General features: G+C 50.4%; 3 protein-coding genes across 3 annotated transcripts; 1 reads left to right on the plus strand and 2 right to left on the minus strand.

Moving 5' to 3' along the window:
- Positions 1 to 1,093: 1,093 nt before the first annotated feature.
- On the minus strand, positions 1,094 to 1,954 carry LOC128725652 (uncharacterized). The gene has a single exon (XM_053819412.1). It carries the CDS (start codon positions 1,892 to 1,894, stop codon positions 1,241 to 1,243), a length of 654 nt encoding a protein of 217 aa, XP_053675387.1. The 5' UTR covers positions 1,895 to 1,954; the 3' UTR covers positions 1,094 to 1,240.
- Positions 1,955 to 6,639: 4,685 nt separating this feature from the next.
- On the plus strand, positions 6,640 to 8,949 carry LOC128723102 (elongation of very long chain fatty acids protein 4). Its single transcript, XM_053816813.1, has 4 exons — positions 6,640 to 6,697; positions 6,778 to 7,058; positions 8,393 to 8,555; positions 8,633 to 8,949. The coding sequence occupies exons 1-4, from the start codon at positions 6,640 to 6,642 to the stop codon at positions 8,947 to 8,949; spliced, it is 819 nt and encodes a 272-aa protein (XP_053672788.1).
- Positions 8,950 to 10,098: 1,149 nt separating this feature from the next.
- Positions 10,099 to 11,749, minus strand: LOC128722480 (elongation of very long chain fatty acids protein AAEL008004-like). Its single transcript, XM_053816145.1, has 5 exons — positions 11,406 to 11,749; positions 11,228 to 11,308; positions 10,973 to 11,156; positions 10,789 to 10,904; positions 10,099 to 10,709 (listed from the first exon to the last, which is right to left on the minus strand). The coding sequence occupies exons 1-5, from the start codon at positions 11,658 to 11,660 to the stop codon at positions 10,440 to 10,442; spliced, it is 906 nt and encodes a 301-aa protein (XP_053672120.1). The 5' UTR covers positions 11,661 to 11,749; the 3' UTR covers positions 10,099 to 10,439.
- Positions 11,750 to 12,964: the final 1,215 nt, after the last annotated feature.

The raw sequence follows: 12,964 nt of genomic DNA on the forward strand, positions 1-12,964 counted from the left end.
CTTCTAGAGCCGTTTTTTTTAGTGTGAGCCGCCGGTACGTGGGACATTTTTTTGTTCCTGTTTTTCATTGCCAGCTTCGTTTCGCCCGCTTTCGGGAGAAAATTTTCCGGATGCTGCCCGGACCAGACCAGGCCAAAAACGACCGAACCAAACGGCCTGGGAATGGCGTCAACTGGGTGTTGTTTTTGTTTTTGCTACTCCCGCTTCCTTTTTTTGTTGTTTTCGTTTCGTTCCCTTCGATGTTGCTTTGGAATTGTCAGCCCTCGTAGGGCTTACGTTACGGTTTAAGGGATAAGAAAGCATCGCAGCAGCAACAACCCGGCACACACAAAAAAAGAAAACCAAGGAGCGAGGGCAAAAACGGCGACACGCCACACAAACGGAAAATAAAACTCCTTCGGCTTTTAATTGACTTCTGAGCGGGGAGTTTGACGGAGCGGAACAAATTGTCCTTTCTCGGTGGCGCTGGCAACAGGCCAGCCCGATACCGAGGCTCCGGCGAGAGTATGCGAGATAATGAACATCTCGGGCAGGAAGATTTACATGGCATTGTAATTTGTGCCGTAATTTGCCGCCTGCATAGCGTTCTGGGACAATTATATCCTTGCAAGGGACTGGTACGGTAGCTTCGACAACGTCAGTGTCGTTGGACTCAATCTGAAGGAACAAAACCTTCTATTTCACAATCAATTGATGCTGAAGGTGGGACGGCCTTTTGTGTAACAGAATCAGGTGGAATTAAAATTAAATGAGCATTATAAAACCATACAGTCATTCACATGCACAGGTTACCCAGCTTAGGACCGATTGATTTCAAACTGGAACGATCGTTCCTTGTCTCTCATGGATAGGATGGACACTTTGCCTCTCTGCCAGGGTATGTTGGAAGTTAATAATTTGTTAATAGAACCGTGGCATCTTCATGGCATGTCCTGGAAGAGATGTCCTTCGACAGGATGGTAATTAAATGTGCATAAACCATGAATTTGTAACGAAGAATGACAATCAGAAACAGCTTCCAGGTAAGATTACTCGAAGGGGTTTTATTATGTTAATTACACTTTGAACATTGAGTTTATTATGCATTATCGTTAGTAGTTTTCAAAAATTATTTGTTTGTCATCAAAAATCGATGAACGACGCTTCGATTCGTTGTAAAGGTGCCTTTATTTCTTAAGCAGTGTTCAAATATGGCAGTATGGCGTTTCGATCCCCGGCAAACATGCATTCTCCCTTGTGATCAGCAGCTCACAGTGCTGATACTCCACAGGCTCTCCTGGTAGCAGCGCTGAAGATCACGCGTCATAAGTGCAAAGCTTCGGCCAGCTCCATTATACCGCTCACCAAACAAATACCCCCGATAGCACACGGATTGCAGCAACACGCACGACCAGCTACCTCGCACAAGGTCCGGCCGGAACAGGAAACTCTCATCGCTGGGTCGACCCGCCACCAGATACACGTAGTCGTTTTCGCTCGCCCGCAGATACTCGCCGGTGTCACTGTTCTGAATGTAGTAGCCCAAGTTGTCCGGTCCCACCGTCATGTACCAACGATCGCGTTCACCAGCGTTCGGACTGACGAGTGACGCGTACCGGACATTATCCCGTCGATCGTAGCTCTCGGTTGCGGCCAGTACCATCCCGTTGGCCACCGACGTGATCCGGTGGCAGGGTTTCCGAGCTGGTTCCTCCGACACCGGCCGACAACGTTCGATAACACACCGCTGGGAGCAGTATAGAGCCGTGTTGTATTGGGAAAAACGTGGCACACAACCCGCTTGCGTGACACAACCTTCGGTACGGCATTCGGTACGTCGATCGTCGATGTACGCGCCATCCGCAGACCAGAACACGCTCAACACAGCACAGAGGACGACGATCGATGGAACCATGGTGGCAGTGATGTTATGGGATGTATGAACACAGGTGGAAACGTGATCGGGCGCACAATGGTAAGCTGCTACTGATCTCACCGTGGCAGCTGAGCACACGTTTTATACGGATGCCATTCGATTGCGCCACCCAGGAGGCTAGAACGCCGATAAAACACCAGCCGAAGCCCATTAATGATCGCGTCGATGATTAGTCGGTAAATAAATGGGATGCTGCCCACGGTGCCTCGCTGTACATACGAAAGCGTGATGGGACGCGTGAAAGCACGCGACAGAGAGGAAAAGCTTACAACGCGTGTGTTCGTGGGGGAAAATGGCCATCTAACGGTGCACGCAAACACCCAAGAGACGTGACCTTGGACGTCACACAAATTCGACGATATCGGTACGTCGATCGATGGCCAGCGTAGGGCGCGGTTAGCAGCGATCGTTAGATCGTGGGATGCAGCTTGGATGCAGGTGAAGTTCCCAGCGACACTCAGACCGAATGGTGGACACTCCCGAAGGATCTGTTAGGGCTATGAGCAGCGTTTCGTGGTTTGGCTCCACGACGGTTGAAGACGCACACAGCTGGTACGATTTAAGGGCGTTCGTGAGCCGAGCATCCGCATTAGCCGGCCAGTACGGGTAGTACGGTCCAAAGTTGGTCGAGTTCTGCGGCAACATCGACAGCTGGTTTTCGTGCAGGACGTACACTTGATTGTTGTCTGCCACGGCCAGGAAATGGCCCGTCTGGACGTTGCGTAGCTGGAAGCACGTTGGAACACCCGGAACGAGCCTCCAGAGTGTGGCGTTCGCGGTGTTGTTTGTCGAGAGAACCGCGAACTGGAGGTAGTTTGCGTTGGGATCCACCGCACTGCTGGGACGCAGGAACTTGCCTCCGTTGATGAGCTGGTAACAGGCCGTTGATGGGACAGCTTGTGTTGGGGGGCTAAAAATCACACACCAACCAACCAGAAATAGCACCAGCAGCTGCTTCATTGTGCACAAAAACGTCAACGAGATGAGCCGACTGGAGTCCAGAAACGCACCCGAGCCACCTGTTTATATAGCACGTGGTTAAAACGGCGTGGGTCGAGCCCTCTTGCATCGAATTGGCTGCCAACGAATGCTCAGAGGAACGCCATTTTAAGGTGCTGCCCCAAAGCAAACTGTTTGTACGATGCACATCCGTTTCGATGGTAGTTCGAGTCAGAGAATTGCGTTTGAATAAGTGTGAAAGGGTCGTACGAATGGGTCTGGAACAATGCAATGGTGCATTGCAACAATGTCATCACCGTTAGGATGTTTGCAAAAACCGTAGTTGTTATCGGTTCATTTATTTACTAGCACTAGGGGTTTGCTTATTACATCAGCAAAGTTATTCCCTCACATTAAGTCATACTTTCATTTTCTCTTCCTCATTGCATGTTTTCTAAGCTACAGCTTTCCCACAAGATCGTTGTATGGATCCATTCTCCATTGGATCGATTCCACACATTTCATCGAGCGTGTACGTCCCCGCTTGGGTAAGCGAAATTTGTGGCATTTCGGTCCCCGTGACGCACCCTAAAAGCCTGTCCATGTTAGGCGCCCTTCAACCATATCCAACAACCGACGTGGCTCTGATGTGCCAACAGGCCACCCTGCCCGTTCGAACAGCCGGTACAATTAATAACATTTCCTGCCAGCTGCCAACGCGTACAGGGATGCGCATTCGAATTGCATCCGAACGCCCTGGTCGGTCCTTGCGGGAGAACCGAGCGTGTGTATGTTCTCGGTTACAATTTAAACAATTCCATGCTTCTGCTTTGGCGATTCGGTTCGGATTAGGCGTACGATAAGCTCTAATCCTCCACCGTCCACTCGCCGACGCAGCTGCCCCAGAGCCGCATCTTGAGAGCTTAACAGATTTCCGTGGCATCGTTTCGGAGTGGGCCCGGAAACATGGGCCCATGTTTCGTGTCCGGCACGAAACTGCAAGCACACCCGTGCAAATTGATCCCCGTGAACGATTGCTTGCGTGGTTCAAGCCTCGAAACAGCGCTGGCACACGTCTTGCGACGCTAACGGTGGTGGAAAATTGGCACCATTACAAGGCCCATTCCCGGGATTCCGAGATCGGATGGGGGCCCATTTTCGGGGCGCTGCGGTGCGAGCTGAACCATTTGTAATCTCCATTTCATGTTGACAACATTTTGCTTTCAATTGTTTCGCCTCGCGCAAGGAGTCGTCCGGCTGGAGGCCAAACGGTACCGGTCGATCGTACTTGCGTATCGAGGCTGGGATCCATCACCCGAAGCGGATGGGAATGGTTCGGCTGGCTTTGCATTCCTGCAGTGCGGCTTGCACGGTTCCTACACTCACGAGGACCATGCCGAGTGATCTCGTGGGATATTCTGGCACGTCCGGTGGGACCGATGAAGGACTTGTCGTCTTTTTTTTTCCTCGCTCGCATTTTCCATCCAACCAAACGGTCAGGCTAAACCGGTGCCAGGTGTGCCGACAGGTGTGCCCAACGACGGCTAATCGTCATCAAGTGGTTATTTACATCAATTGCTTCGATTGTGTGACGTTCTCGTGAAAAACCAACTCAGTCACGAGAGGACGAATTGCCGTCCGGATCGTTCGTGGCCCGTTCGTGTGAATGGTGCTCGAATGGTGGTGGTTTTGTCAACCCGAAGGGATTAAGATGGCACCGCGTTGAGTGTGAGCAAAAAAAAAATGTGCGCAAAAGGACCCCAGAATGGTGTCGTTAGGCACCTGGAAAGGAGAGCGTTTAAGCGCCGGCATGCAAATGACCACCAATGGAGCAAATTGCTGTCACCGGTGGGCTTCGTGCGTTCGGTGAAGGGCGATGCGCTGGAATGGATTTGCTGGTCCCGGTATGGTGCTGGATTGCGTGTTACTTTTTGTGACAACGTTTGACCTCGATTTGAGATGTGCAGATGATGAGCACGACAACGGAAGTGATGCACGGTAGCGTTTCGCGAATGATTGCTCGCGAAGCGCGTTGGTGTGGTCGTACTAACCTTCCGATTATCTCATCGCTTCAAATGTCATGTAATTCATGGCTAAGGTTTAACGGTTGAAATCTAGGCCACATTTGTAATACGCACTGCATTGTGATCGTATTCCTATGGTACTGAAAAGCAGGCTTTGAAATTGATGTAAGAATTTATTACTTACTTGCTGCATGTACGTTTTAATCAACTTCTAAAAGATTGCATTTAAACCATGAACAGGTCATAAATATAAGGACAACAAAGCAAAAACAATACTCTTTTTTCGTTCACTGATGTAAAAGTTTATATTACAATGTAAAACATATTGCTTACGTGTACCTGTTTCTTAAGAGTGCAAGTGCATCGTTCAGTAAGATGGTTGGTTGCATACATTTAGGCGCTCTTTGTTTAAAATCGTTCAAATGACCTAAGAATAAAGTGCTTCTTGAAATGAGCAGGTGCGTACGACAAAATAGAAGAGAAACATATGCAAGATCATAAATTAAGGCAATATATTTCAATTCAAGCACGAAACATATCTACAAAAATTCTGTCCTTGAACATCTTCCTTCGGAACAAATTGTTAAATTATACTAAGCTTTCTATAAGCCAGCCTGTTTAACAAGTATCTAAAATGCATGCAACATGTGCAGCATACACACCACTGGGGTTAACAAATAAAATCAAATTGCAGAAAACCCCCCAAGTGAAACGAATATACTTCATTATCATCTTGCAGGGTCCTATGGCAGACGACAAATGCTCTCCCACGATCTGCTTCTGCCACCATTAGCTACGATCAACGATCGCCAGTGTTTAGCCTACCCCTTGCGACTAATGGTGAAAGCTTTGCATCAATCGTCGCGTTGATGAATAATTGTTTTCAGAAAGTGCACACAAGTGCACCCCAACCAAGTGACACAGCCACGAACAGTGCATACGCCTGTCCAGCAGGGTGGCCGGTTCACAATAGCGACGATGGGTAATAAAAAAGGCACTCCCTCACTGACAGGCCGAAGGGATGAGAGAGCATGATGGTTCAGCCTCTGGCCAGCTCCGGTAACCGACTCCCGCACCGCGGTCACGGTCTCGCGAGTCACTAAGTCAATCAGCCCGAAGCTCAACAATGCGGTAAATTCTTCATCAACTTATCCGTCGGTCGGGCGGGCAGGTTTCGCGGGTGCAAAATCTTAAGTAACGAACTTTCCCCTTTTTCACCGTGCGTAGGCTCTGGCGGGGACGGGGCGGGTGCCTTTAAGGGCCGAAAGGAGGAGGAAACCCGTACGAAACGCAAAGCAACAGGAACAAACAAAAGACCGATCTGATCGCTGCACCACCAGCAGACAAACTGCACATGCAGTTGCGAATCGCACCGTGTGCCGTGTGCGTGAGCGAGACAGAAAAGGGACCAGTTATCGCACTTTGCTGTGGTCATGGGCTGTTTTTCGGTGCCGCCATAAAATCATCACCGCCGGTTCCGTGCGGCTTGGCGCCTGCGATGAAGACGCGACTTTCTTCGGTTTTCACTTTTCTTTGGCGGAATGCTTGCAAACGACCCGAAGCCCTTACGCGGTTGCCTGCACCGGGGCGTCCTGATCAGTCCGTTGCGGTGCGCCAGCTCGAGCGGTTCCAGAGTGTGCAAGAGTGTGCCGGAAGTTGTCGATCGTTCCAGTCGCGTGAATATCCGTTCGTTGAGCCACGATTGATCGTATCTCAATCGACGAGCAAAGTGTGACAAGTGTATCGTTTTCCTGCCGAACGATGAGCAACTACGTGGAAAGAATCTCCGTGCAGTATCGGAACTTCTCCCAGGGTGCAGGTAGGTGTGAAAAGCTGCCGGGAAAATCAAACAACCCCCGTCTTACGTGAGCGTTCTTTTCACCCCCATAAACCGGCTAGATCCGCTCATCGACAGCTGGCCGTTGATGCAAACGCCCGGACCGATCGTGACGATCACGGGCCTGTATCTGCTGTTCGTCCTGTGGATCGGACCGCGTTGGATGGAGCACCGTAAACCGTACGAGCTGAAGCACACCCTGATCGTGTACAATGCCATCCAAGTGGTCGTTTCAACCGCGTTCTGCTTGCAGCCATTCTTTACCGGGCTGTTCAGTCGGCTCTACCTGTCGATGTCCTGCGGCGAGGCGATGACTGGCGTCAGCAAAGACCTGCAGCTGACGGTAAGCAGATAATTACCCATTAACTTCGGGCCCGGGTGGGGTTTTTTTTTGTCGGTTTGCTCGCCCACTTCCGAGTGATCGCCTGTAGGGCGTTTTGGGGGTGAGAAAAACCCCAACCCTGCCGAATTGCGCCATACAACCCCACATCGAGCAGGTGGATCATTAGAGGGTGGTGCGAAAGGGAGACAAGTGTGAGGAATGGGGTTGGCCGGGGGTTGGAACAAGGAGTCTGGAAAATGGAGATGAGCTTTGGGCGAATCGCCGGCTCGTCGGGCGGAGGTTAAACTCATTAATGTGATTAATTTCGTTCCACCACCGTGAGTAGACCCAGACGGACGTGAATTAGGCAAGTCTCGGTTTGGATGAAGGAGCGAACGAGGAGAAGCAACGAGCGGTTTGAGGACGCTCTGTTTGCGTATCTTTCGCGGGTTTTTTATTTTTCATTTTCGCACCACCGCGTTCTGGTGGATGGTTGCGTTTATTCCGTTCTTTTCCGCCCTGCTCAAAGATGGTGCGATACTCGGACGAGCACTGGGTAGTGAGCTGGGTGTTTCCTGTTTTGCACCATATTGTGTATGTGTGTTTGTGCACCTGTTGTTGTCGGATGCTCCATGATGGAGCACTCGTCCTCGTGGGGCCTCTGAAAAATCCGATCCTCCCGGAGGGGATTCAATGCCACGAGACGGGCAGATCTAACGAGCGCAGTGGGGCCAATTTCGTGAATTAAAGTGCGATGAGATCGTTTGCCTTCTCTCTCTCTCTCTCTTTTCTCTCTAGCCTCCCGTGCTTTGTTTCGGTTTCGATTTGTGCTGCCGATGACTCGGCGGTTCTCGGGCTCGGGCGGCGATTTAATTAAGTCATTTGCGCGTGTGTTTGCAATGATCGGGTCGATGGGTTGAGAAATGCGATACAAATGATTGATAGTAGGTTGGGATCGTTGGGTCGTAGAATAAAATCTGGGGTTTTTCCACCTCTCTTAATGGCATTCGCATGCCGTTTTATTGAAGCACTGACACGACGTTCGACCCGTAATATTGACAAAATGACACGCTGTATTATTGGCATCGTGAGGGAGTTCAAAGCACACGAGGCCTCGATTTGCCAACTAAAGCAAACAAGGAAGCACTTAGGTGTTAATAGTGCAGAAATGTGCTAATTTATCAACTAAACCCGAGCCTCTCGATTTGTTTAGCAATTCAAATTTGCTTGTTGGTGACGCATAATGATATACGAAATTTGCTTTCGATTGCGGCAAAATTCAAAGCATTTTAATTAGACCACATTCCACGCCGATTTCAGCTAATAATAATGATCATTCGTCGCTTTTTTCGTAGGTTTGGAATGGTGCTTGGGTGTATCTGGTGCTGAAGATCGTCGAGCTGCTCGATACCGTGTTCTTCGTGCTGCGTAAGAAGCAAAATCAGGTGTCGTTTTTGCACGTCTATCATCACACGATCATGGTGCTGTTCACCTGGTTCTATCTGAAGCATATCCCCGGTAAGAACCCTGACCTAAGGTCACCCATGGCATAAAGGCCAATTCACCACAATGCAACATTTTCTCCCCGTGTGTAGGAATGCATGCTGCCTTCATCGGTGTGCTGAACTCGTTCGTGCACATCATCATGTACAGCTACTACCTGATAGCGGCCCTGGGACCTCGCTACCAGAAGTACCTCTGGTGGAAGCGCTACCTGACCACGCTCCAGCTGACGCAGTTCGGCATCATGCTGTGCTATTTCGTGCTGATCAACAGCCTCCAGTGCCATGTGCCGCGCGCGCTGACGTACTTCTTTGTCAGCAACATCACCATCTTCCTGTTCCTGTTCATCAACTTCTACCGCAAGGCCTACCGCGGTAAACGAGGTCCGGTGGGTCCGAAAACGGAGTAGATGGAGGGGAAGGAGCGCGATTGGGTGTGAAATTATTTATTACTGTTGATTTTAGCGAAATAAACCTCAAGTTGCCGTTTAATTTATTCACCGCCCCAAGTCTCGTGGATGTTTTTTGCTCTCGTATGGATGGTTGAATTTCGCGTTCTTTCACGTTCTCTGGTGTTGGCGATCTTTATGAGACAATAATTCATCGAAAAACTGCAGTTGGAGCCTTTTTTCTTTGTTCAACATTTTTGCCAACATCACACATTGATTGACACGGCCTGCTTGGATGTTGCGTTGACAGCATCCCTCATGGCGCAGAGAAAAAAGCAAACAAAACGACACGCATTCCTCCACCGTCGACACACGCACGCACGCACGGAGGAGGTTGTAGAAAAGTGCCGTATGCGGAAACCTGTTTTTTTTTGCGCCAATCCAACCTTCCCAGGCCACACGCGCGTTACGTTTTGCGGTCGACCGATTCGGGTTCGTTTCGAAACGGAGCGCAGGGAACCAAATCATCGGTTTCACCAGTTTTTTTTTTTGTGTGTGTCTTTTCTCACCTCACGCTCTCTCATCATATTTTCTCTTTCAACCGCCACTTACGTAGCAGCATAACCCGCTTTGGGGGTGAACCGATCGCGCCGGTTCGGTAGTTAAATTATGCAAACCCAAACCCAACACACAATCGAAACAAAAAAAAAATCCCTCCACCGTGAGCCATGGGCATTAGTGCGGGCGCTTCCTGCAGGGGCCGTTTTTCCCGGCCCGGCGACAAATCAATAATAAACGGAGCGTGGACCGAGGGCGAAAAACAATAACCCGTATTTAGGTAATCGTCACTCAGCACCCGGGCACGGTAAAAGGCGAACCCCACCGACGGGAGGAAACCCGCTCGAGCGTCAAAGTCGGTCAAACGGTGCCACGCAATCCGACCTTGGGTCTGCTGGGAACGAGTACGATCGTCGTAGGAAGTCACAACCGGCATTTCTTTCTCCTCGGTCCGCTATTTGCCTCCTGGAAAGTAAAAGTCCCGGGCGTGGCCCACTCCCCAGCTGGTTCCGCAAAAGGTGACGCAATTGGCTCCGACGACTCCCACTGCACTCGTCGCGGTGTTTTTCGGTTGTATCATTAATTTATTTTTTCTTTATAAAACGAGGTACGCTTACAGCTAAAAGATTACACTAGATCGCTACCTAACCGTTCGATTCGGACTCGATCACTCGCTTACGGTTTCGCTTCGCCATCCCCTTGGTGTGAGCCCTTTGCTGCGGCCAAACTGGGGGGTAACTATCGGTAACTGCTCGGTTGGCCCGCCAGGCTCATCCCGTTCGGTTCTCGGACGAGGACACTCGCGCCTTGCCTGGACGCGAACGGGAGCAGTGGTGCAGGTAGGACTGGCCGGCCTCCACGCCGGGCGTGATGGCTGCGCCATTCTCTGATATCTATTGGTTGCGTTTGTGAAGACTTGTGGATCTCGGAACACCGCGATCGGTCGTGACCGGTCACAGCTCCTTGCTGGCGACTTTGAGTGAGTTGTTGTTCTCCGTTGGTGGCGTTTTGCTGGCGCTGGATGTGTCGGCAGTGACGGGTTGAGCTCCGGTTGCTCCGGTGGTGGAGGCCTTCTTTGAGCCGTAAGATTTTTTGTAGAAGTCGTTGAACAACATGTAGAAGAAGATCGCGTTCGGGAGGGTGAAGAACACTGACCAGCGCGGGTAACCACAGTCCGTCCACAGGAGCTGAGCTGAGTGACCGAACGCCATACCGAACTGAACCTGGGAGGGTTTTAAGAAGTGAAAGAAACTCGAATCGGAACTAGCAGAGAGGGAACATCGCAAGCTAAGATGCTCTTACCATCTGCAGGTTTGTGATGTACTTCTTCCACCAGAGGTACTTCTGGTACTGAGGTCCCATGGCCGCCATCATGTAGTAGGTGTACATGACGATGTGTACGAACGAGTTGATCACCCCTGCGGAAAGGTGATCGACGGGTGAAAAACAACCCTCCGAAAAGAAAACCCGCAACCTCAACACTTACCGATGAATGTGCCGTGTCCTCCCGGGTAGTACTTGGTGGCACCCCACGAGATCATCGGCATCACGGTGTGATGGTACAGGTGCAGGAAGGTGATCTGGTTGTCTTTCTTCCGCAGCGTGAAGAACACCGTGTCCAGCAGTTCCGAGATTTTGGCCAGGAAGTAGATGTAACAGCCACGGGCAACCTGATCGAGAAAGCAACACAGGTGTGAGATCATCCCTAGCGATAGATCGCACGCATTCTGCATGCACTTACTCTCATGGCGGCGGGGTTGTCGTTGAAGTCCACCGGTTGACATCTCCAGCTGTAGTGTCGGAGCCAGGCACCATCAAGACCCTGCCGAAAAAATGTGTTTTGCCACAAGGACAAGGTCAGTCCGATGTTCGCAAGGATCGCAAGGACACACAAAACACCAAACATCAACGGAACGTACCTCAGCGAACAGATACACGCTAACTAGCACTTGGATAAAGTTGTACACGACCAGGGTCTTCTGCATCTGCAGCGGCTTACGGTTAGCCATGTACTTAGGGCCGAAGTTGAGCACAAAGTACAGGTAGCTAGCGATTATCGTAAGGCCAGGCACCGGTGATGATATGAGCGGCCAGTGGTTCGTCCGTGGATCGGCCAGCTCGGTGAACAAGAAGTCCCAGTAGTTGGACGAGGTTGTCGCGTTCGGGGACGCCATGGTAGGTCACTGATGATCACTAAAGCGCTGCTAAGGGATTACGGGTTTTGTTTTCACACTCCGGTGTGAAGTGGACTCACGAATTACGGCTGCTCACACGGCTAATGAGTGCCTGTGGGCAGCACTGACAACGACCTCCTGGCTGGTCGTCGAAGAATATTCCGCGGGTTCCGGGTATCTAGCAAAGGGCGATGGGAAAACGTACGACAGGATGGTGTTAATAAGCACTCCACGGCAGATTACGTTTTCGACGTTCGCTATGAATGAAGCTACTCCGATCTCACGGAAATTTAAAAGAGGCCAACGTCTCACTAATGGGAGGTGATTTTTAATGATGAGTCAAGCTGAGCTTAAAAAATGGGGAAGTTTTCAACCGACGACCCACAATTCAAAGGGATCTAATATCACTTGCATCAATAATCGATCGGCCACTTTGTGCGATCGTTTGGATTTCTGTCACATTCTTGGAAGCAATTAAAGCTTCCGTAAATCACACATTCTCCAGCCAAACGGCATTAGCTCGGTGACAACCACAAACTAATGCAGGTTCATTTAGTCGGCTGTATTTCCCCGTGCTCGAATAAAAATACTCAACCTAAACCACACGCGGAAAATATCACCATTCAGGGTCGGCGAGATACTCTTTTTTCCGCAGGGTTAATAAATAAAAACCCACCCGAGCGTTTTGGTGTTCATTTTTTCTTGCGCCGAGACGGCAGTAAAGCAGTTGTCGCGCTTCCTCGATGGAATACATTTCCTAGTTACAGATGTGGGTCTGGGCAAGTAGTCGTGCAGCTGCAGTGTTGTGATTTGATTAAAAATTCAGCACCCGCGCCGCGGTTGGCGCTTGGCTTGCAAGGACGATGGACGCCATTTGCCGTATGCCATTTCCGGCATTTGTGTATACGTTTTGACGTTGAGGTTAATAATGCTAGCGGGAAAAAAAAAGCTAGCGCCGATACGTCACAAATGGCGGTTTTGTGAATGAGGAATTAATAGGCTGCATCGCTACCGATAAGTGGGCAGATGCGAAACGAAGCCTACTCTCAACGTTCGAGCGCTAAATGCCGTTAAAACGTCCTGCTCACGCTTAGCCCTTGATGGCGATTGAGAGCTTCCACCGACCGGAACGCTGGTGCGATCGGGAACGTTCGGTGACAAACGATCGACTAAAGCACGGTAATGGTGGACCGTTCTCGACGGATGATCGCCACCGCAGACGCCCGATCACCAAACGGTTGACCTTAGAATCGTGTGGTAGATAATCTCGCCTGGTAAGCGGATTGCGAAAGCCTCCCCGTTAG

This window comes from Anopheles nili, chromosome 3 (genome assembly GCF_943737925.1).
Source record: "Anopheles nili chromosome 3, idAnoNiliSN_F5_01, whole genome shotgun sequence".
Taxonomy (NCBI): domain Eukaryota; kingdom Metazoa; phylum Arthropoda; class Insecta; order Diptera; family Culicidae; genus Anopheles; species Anopheles nili.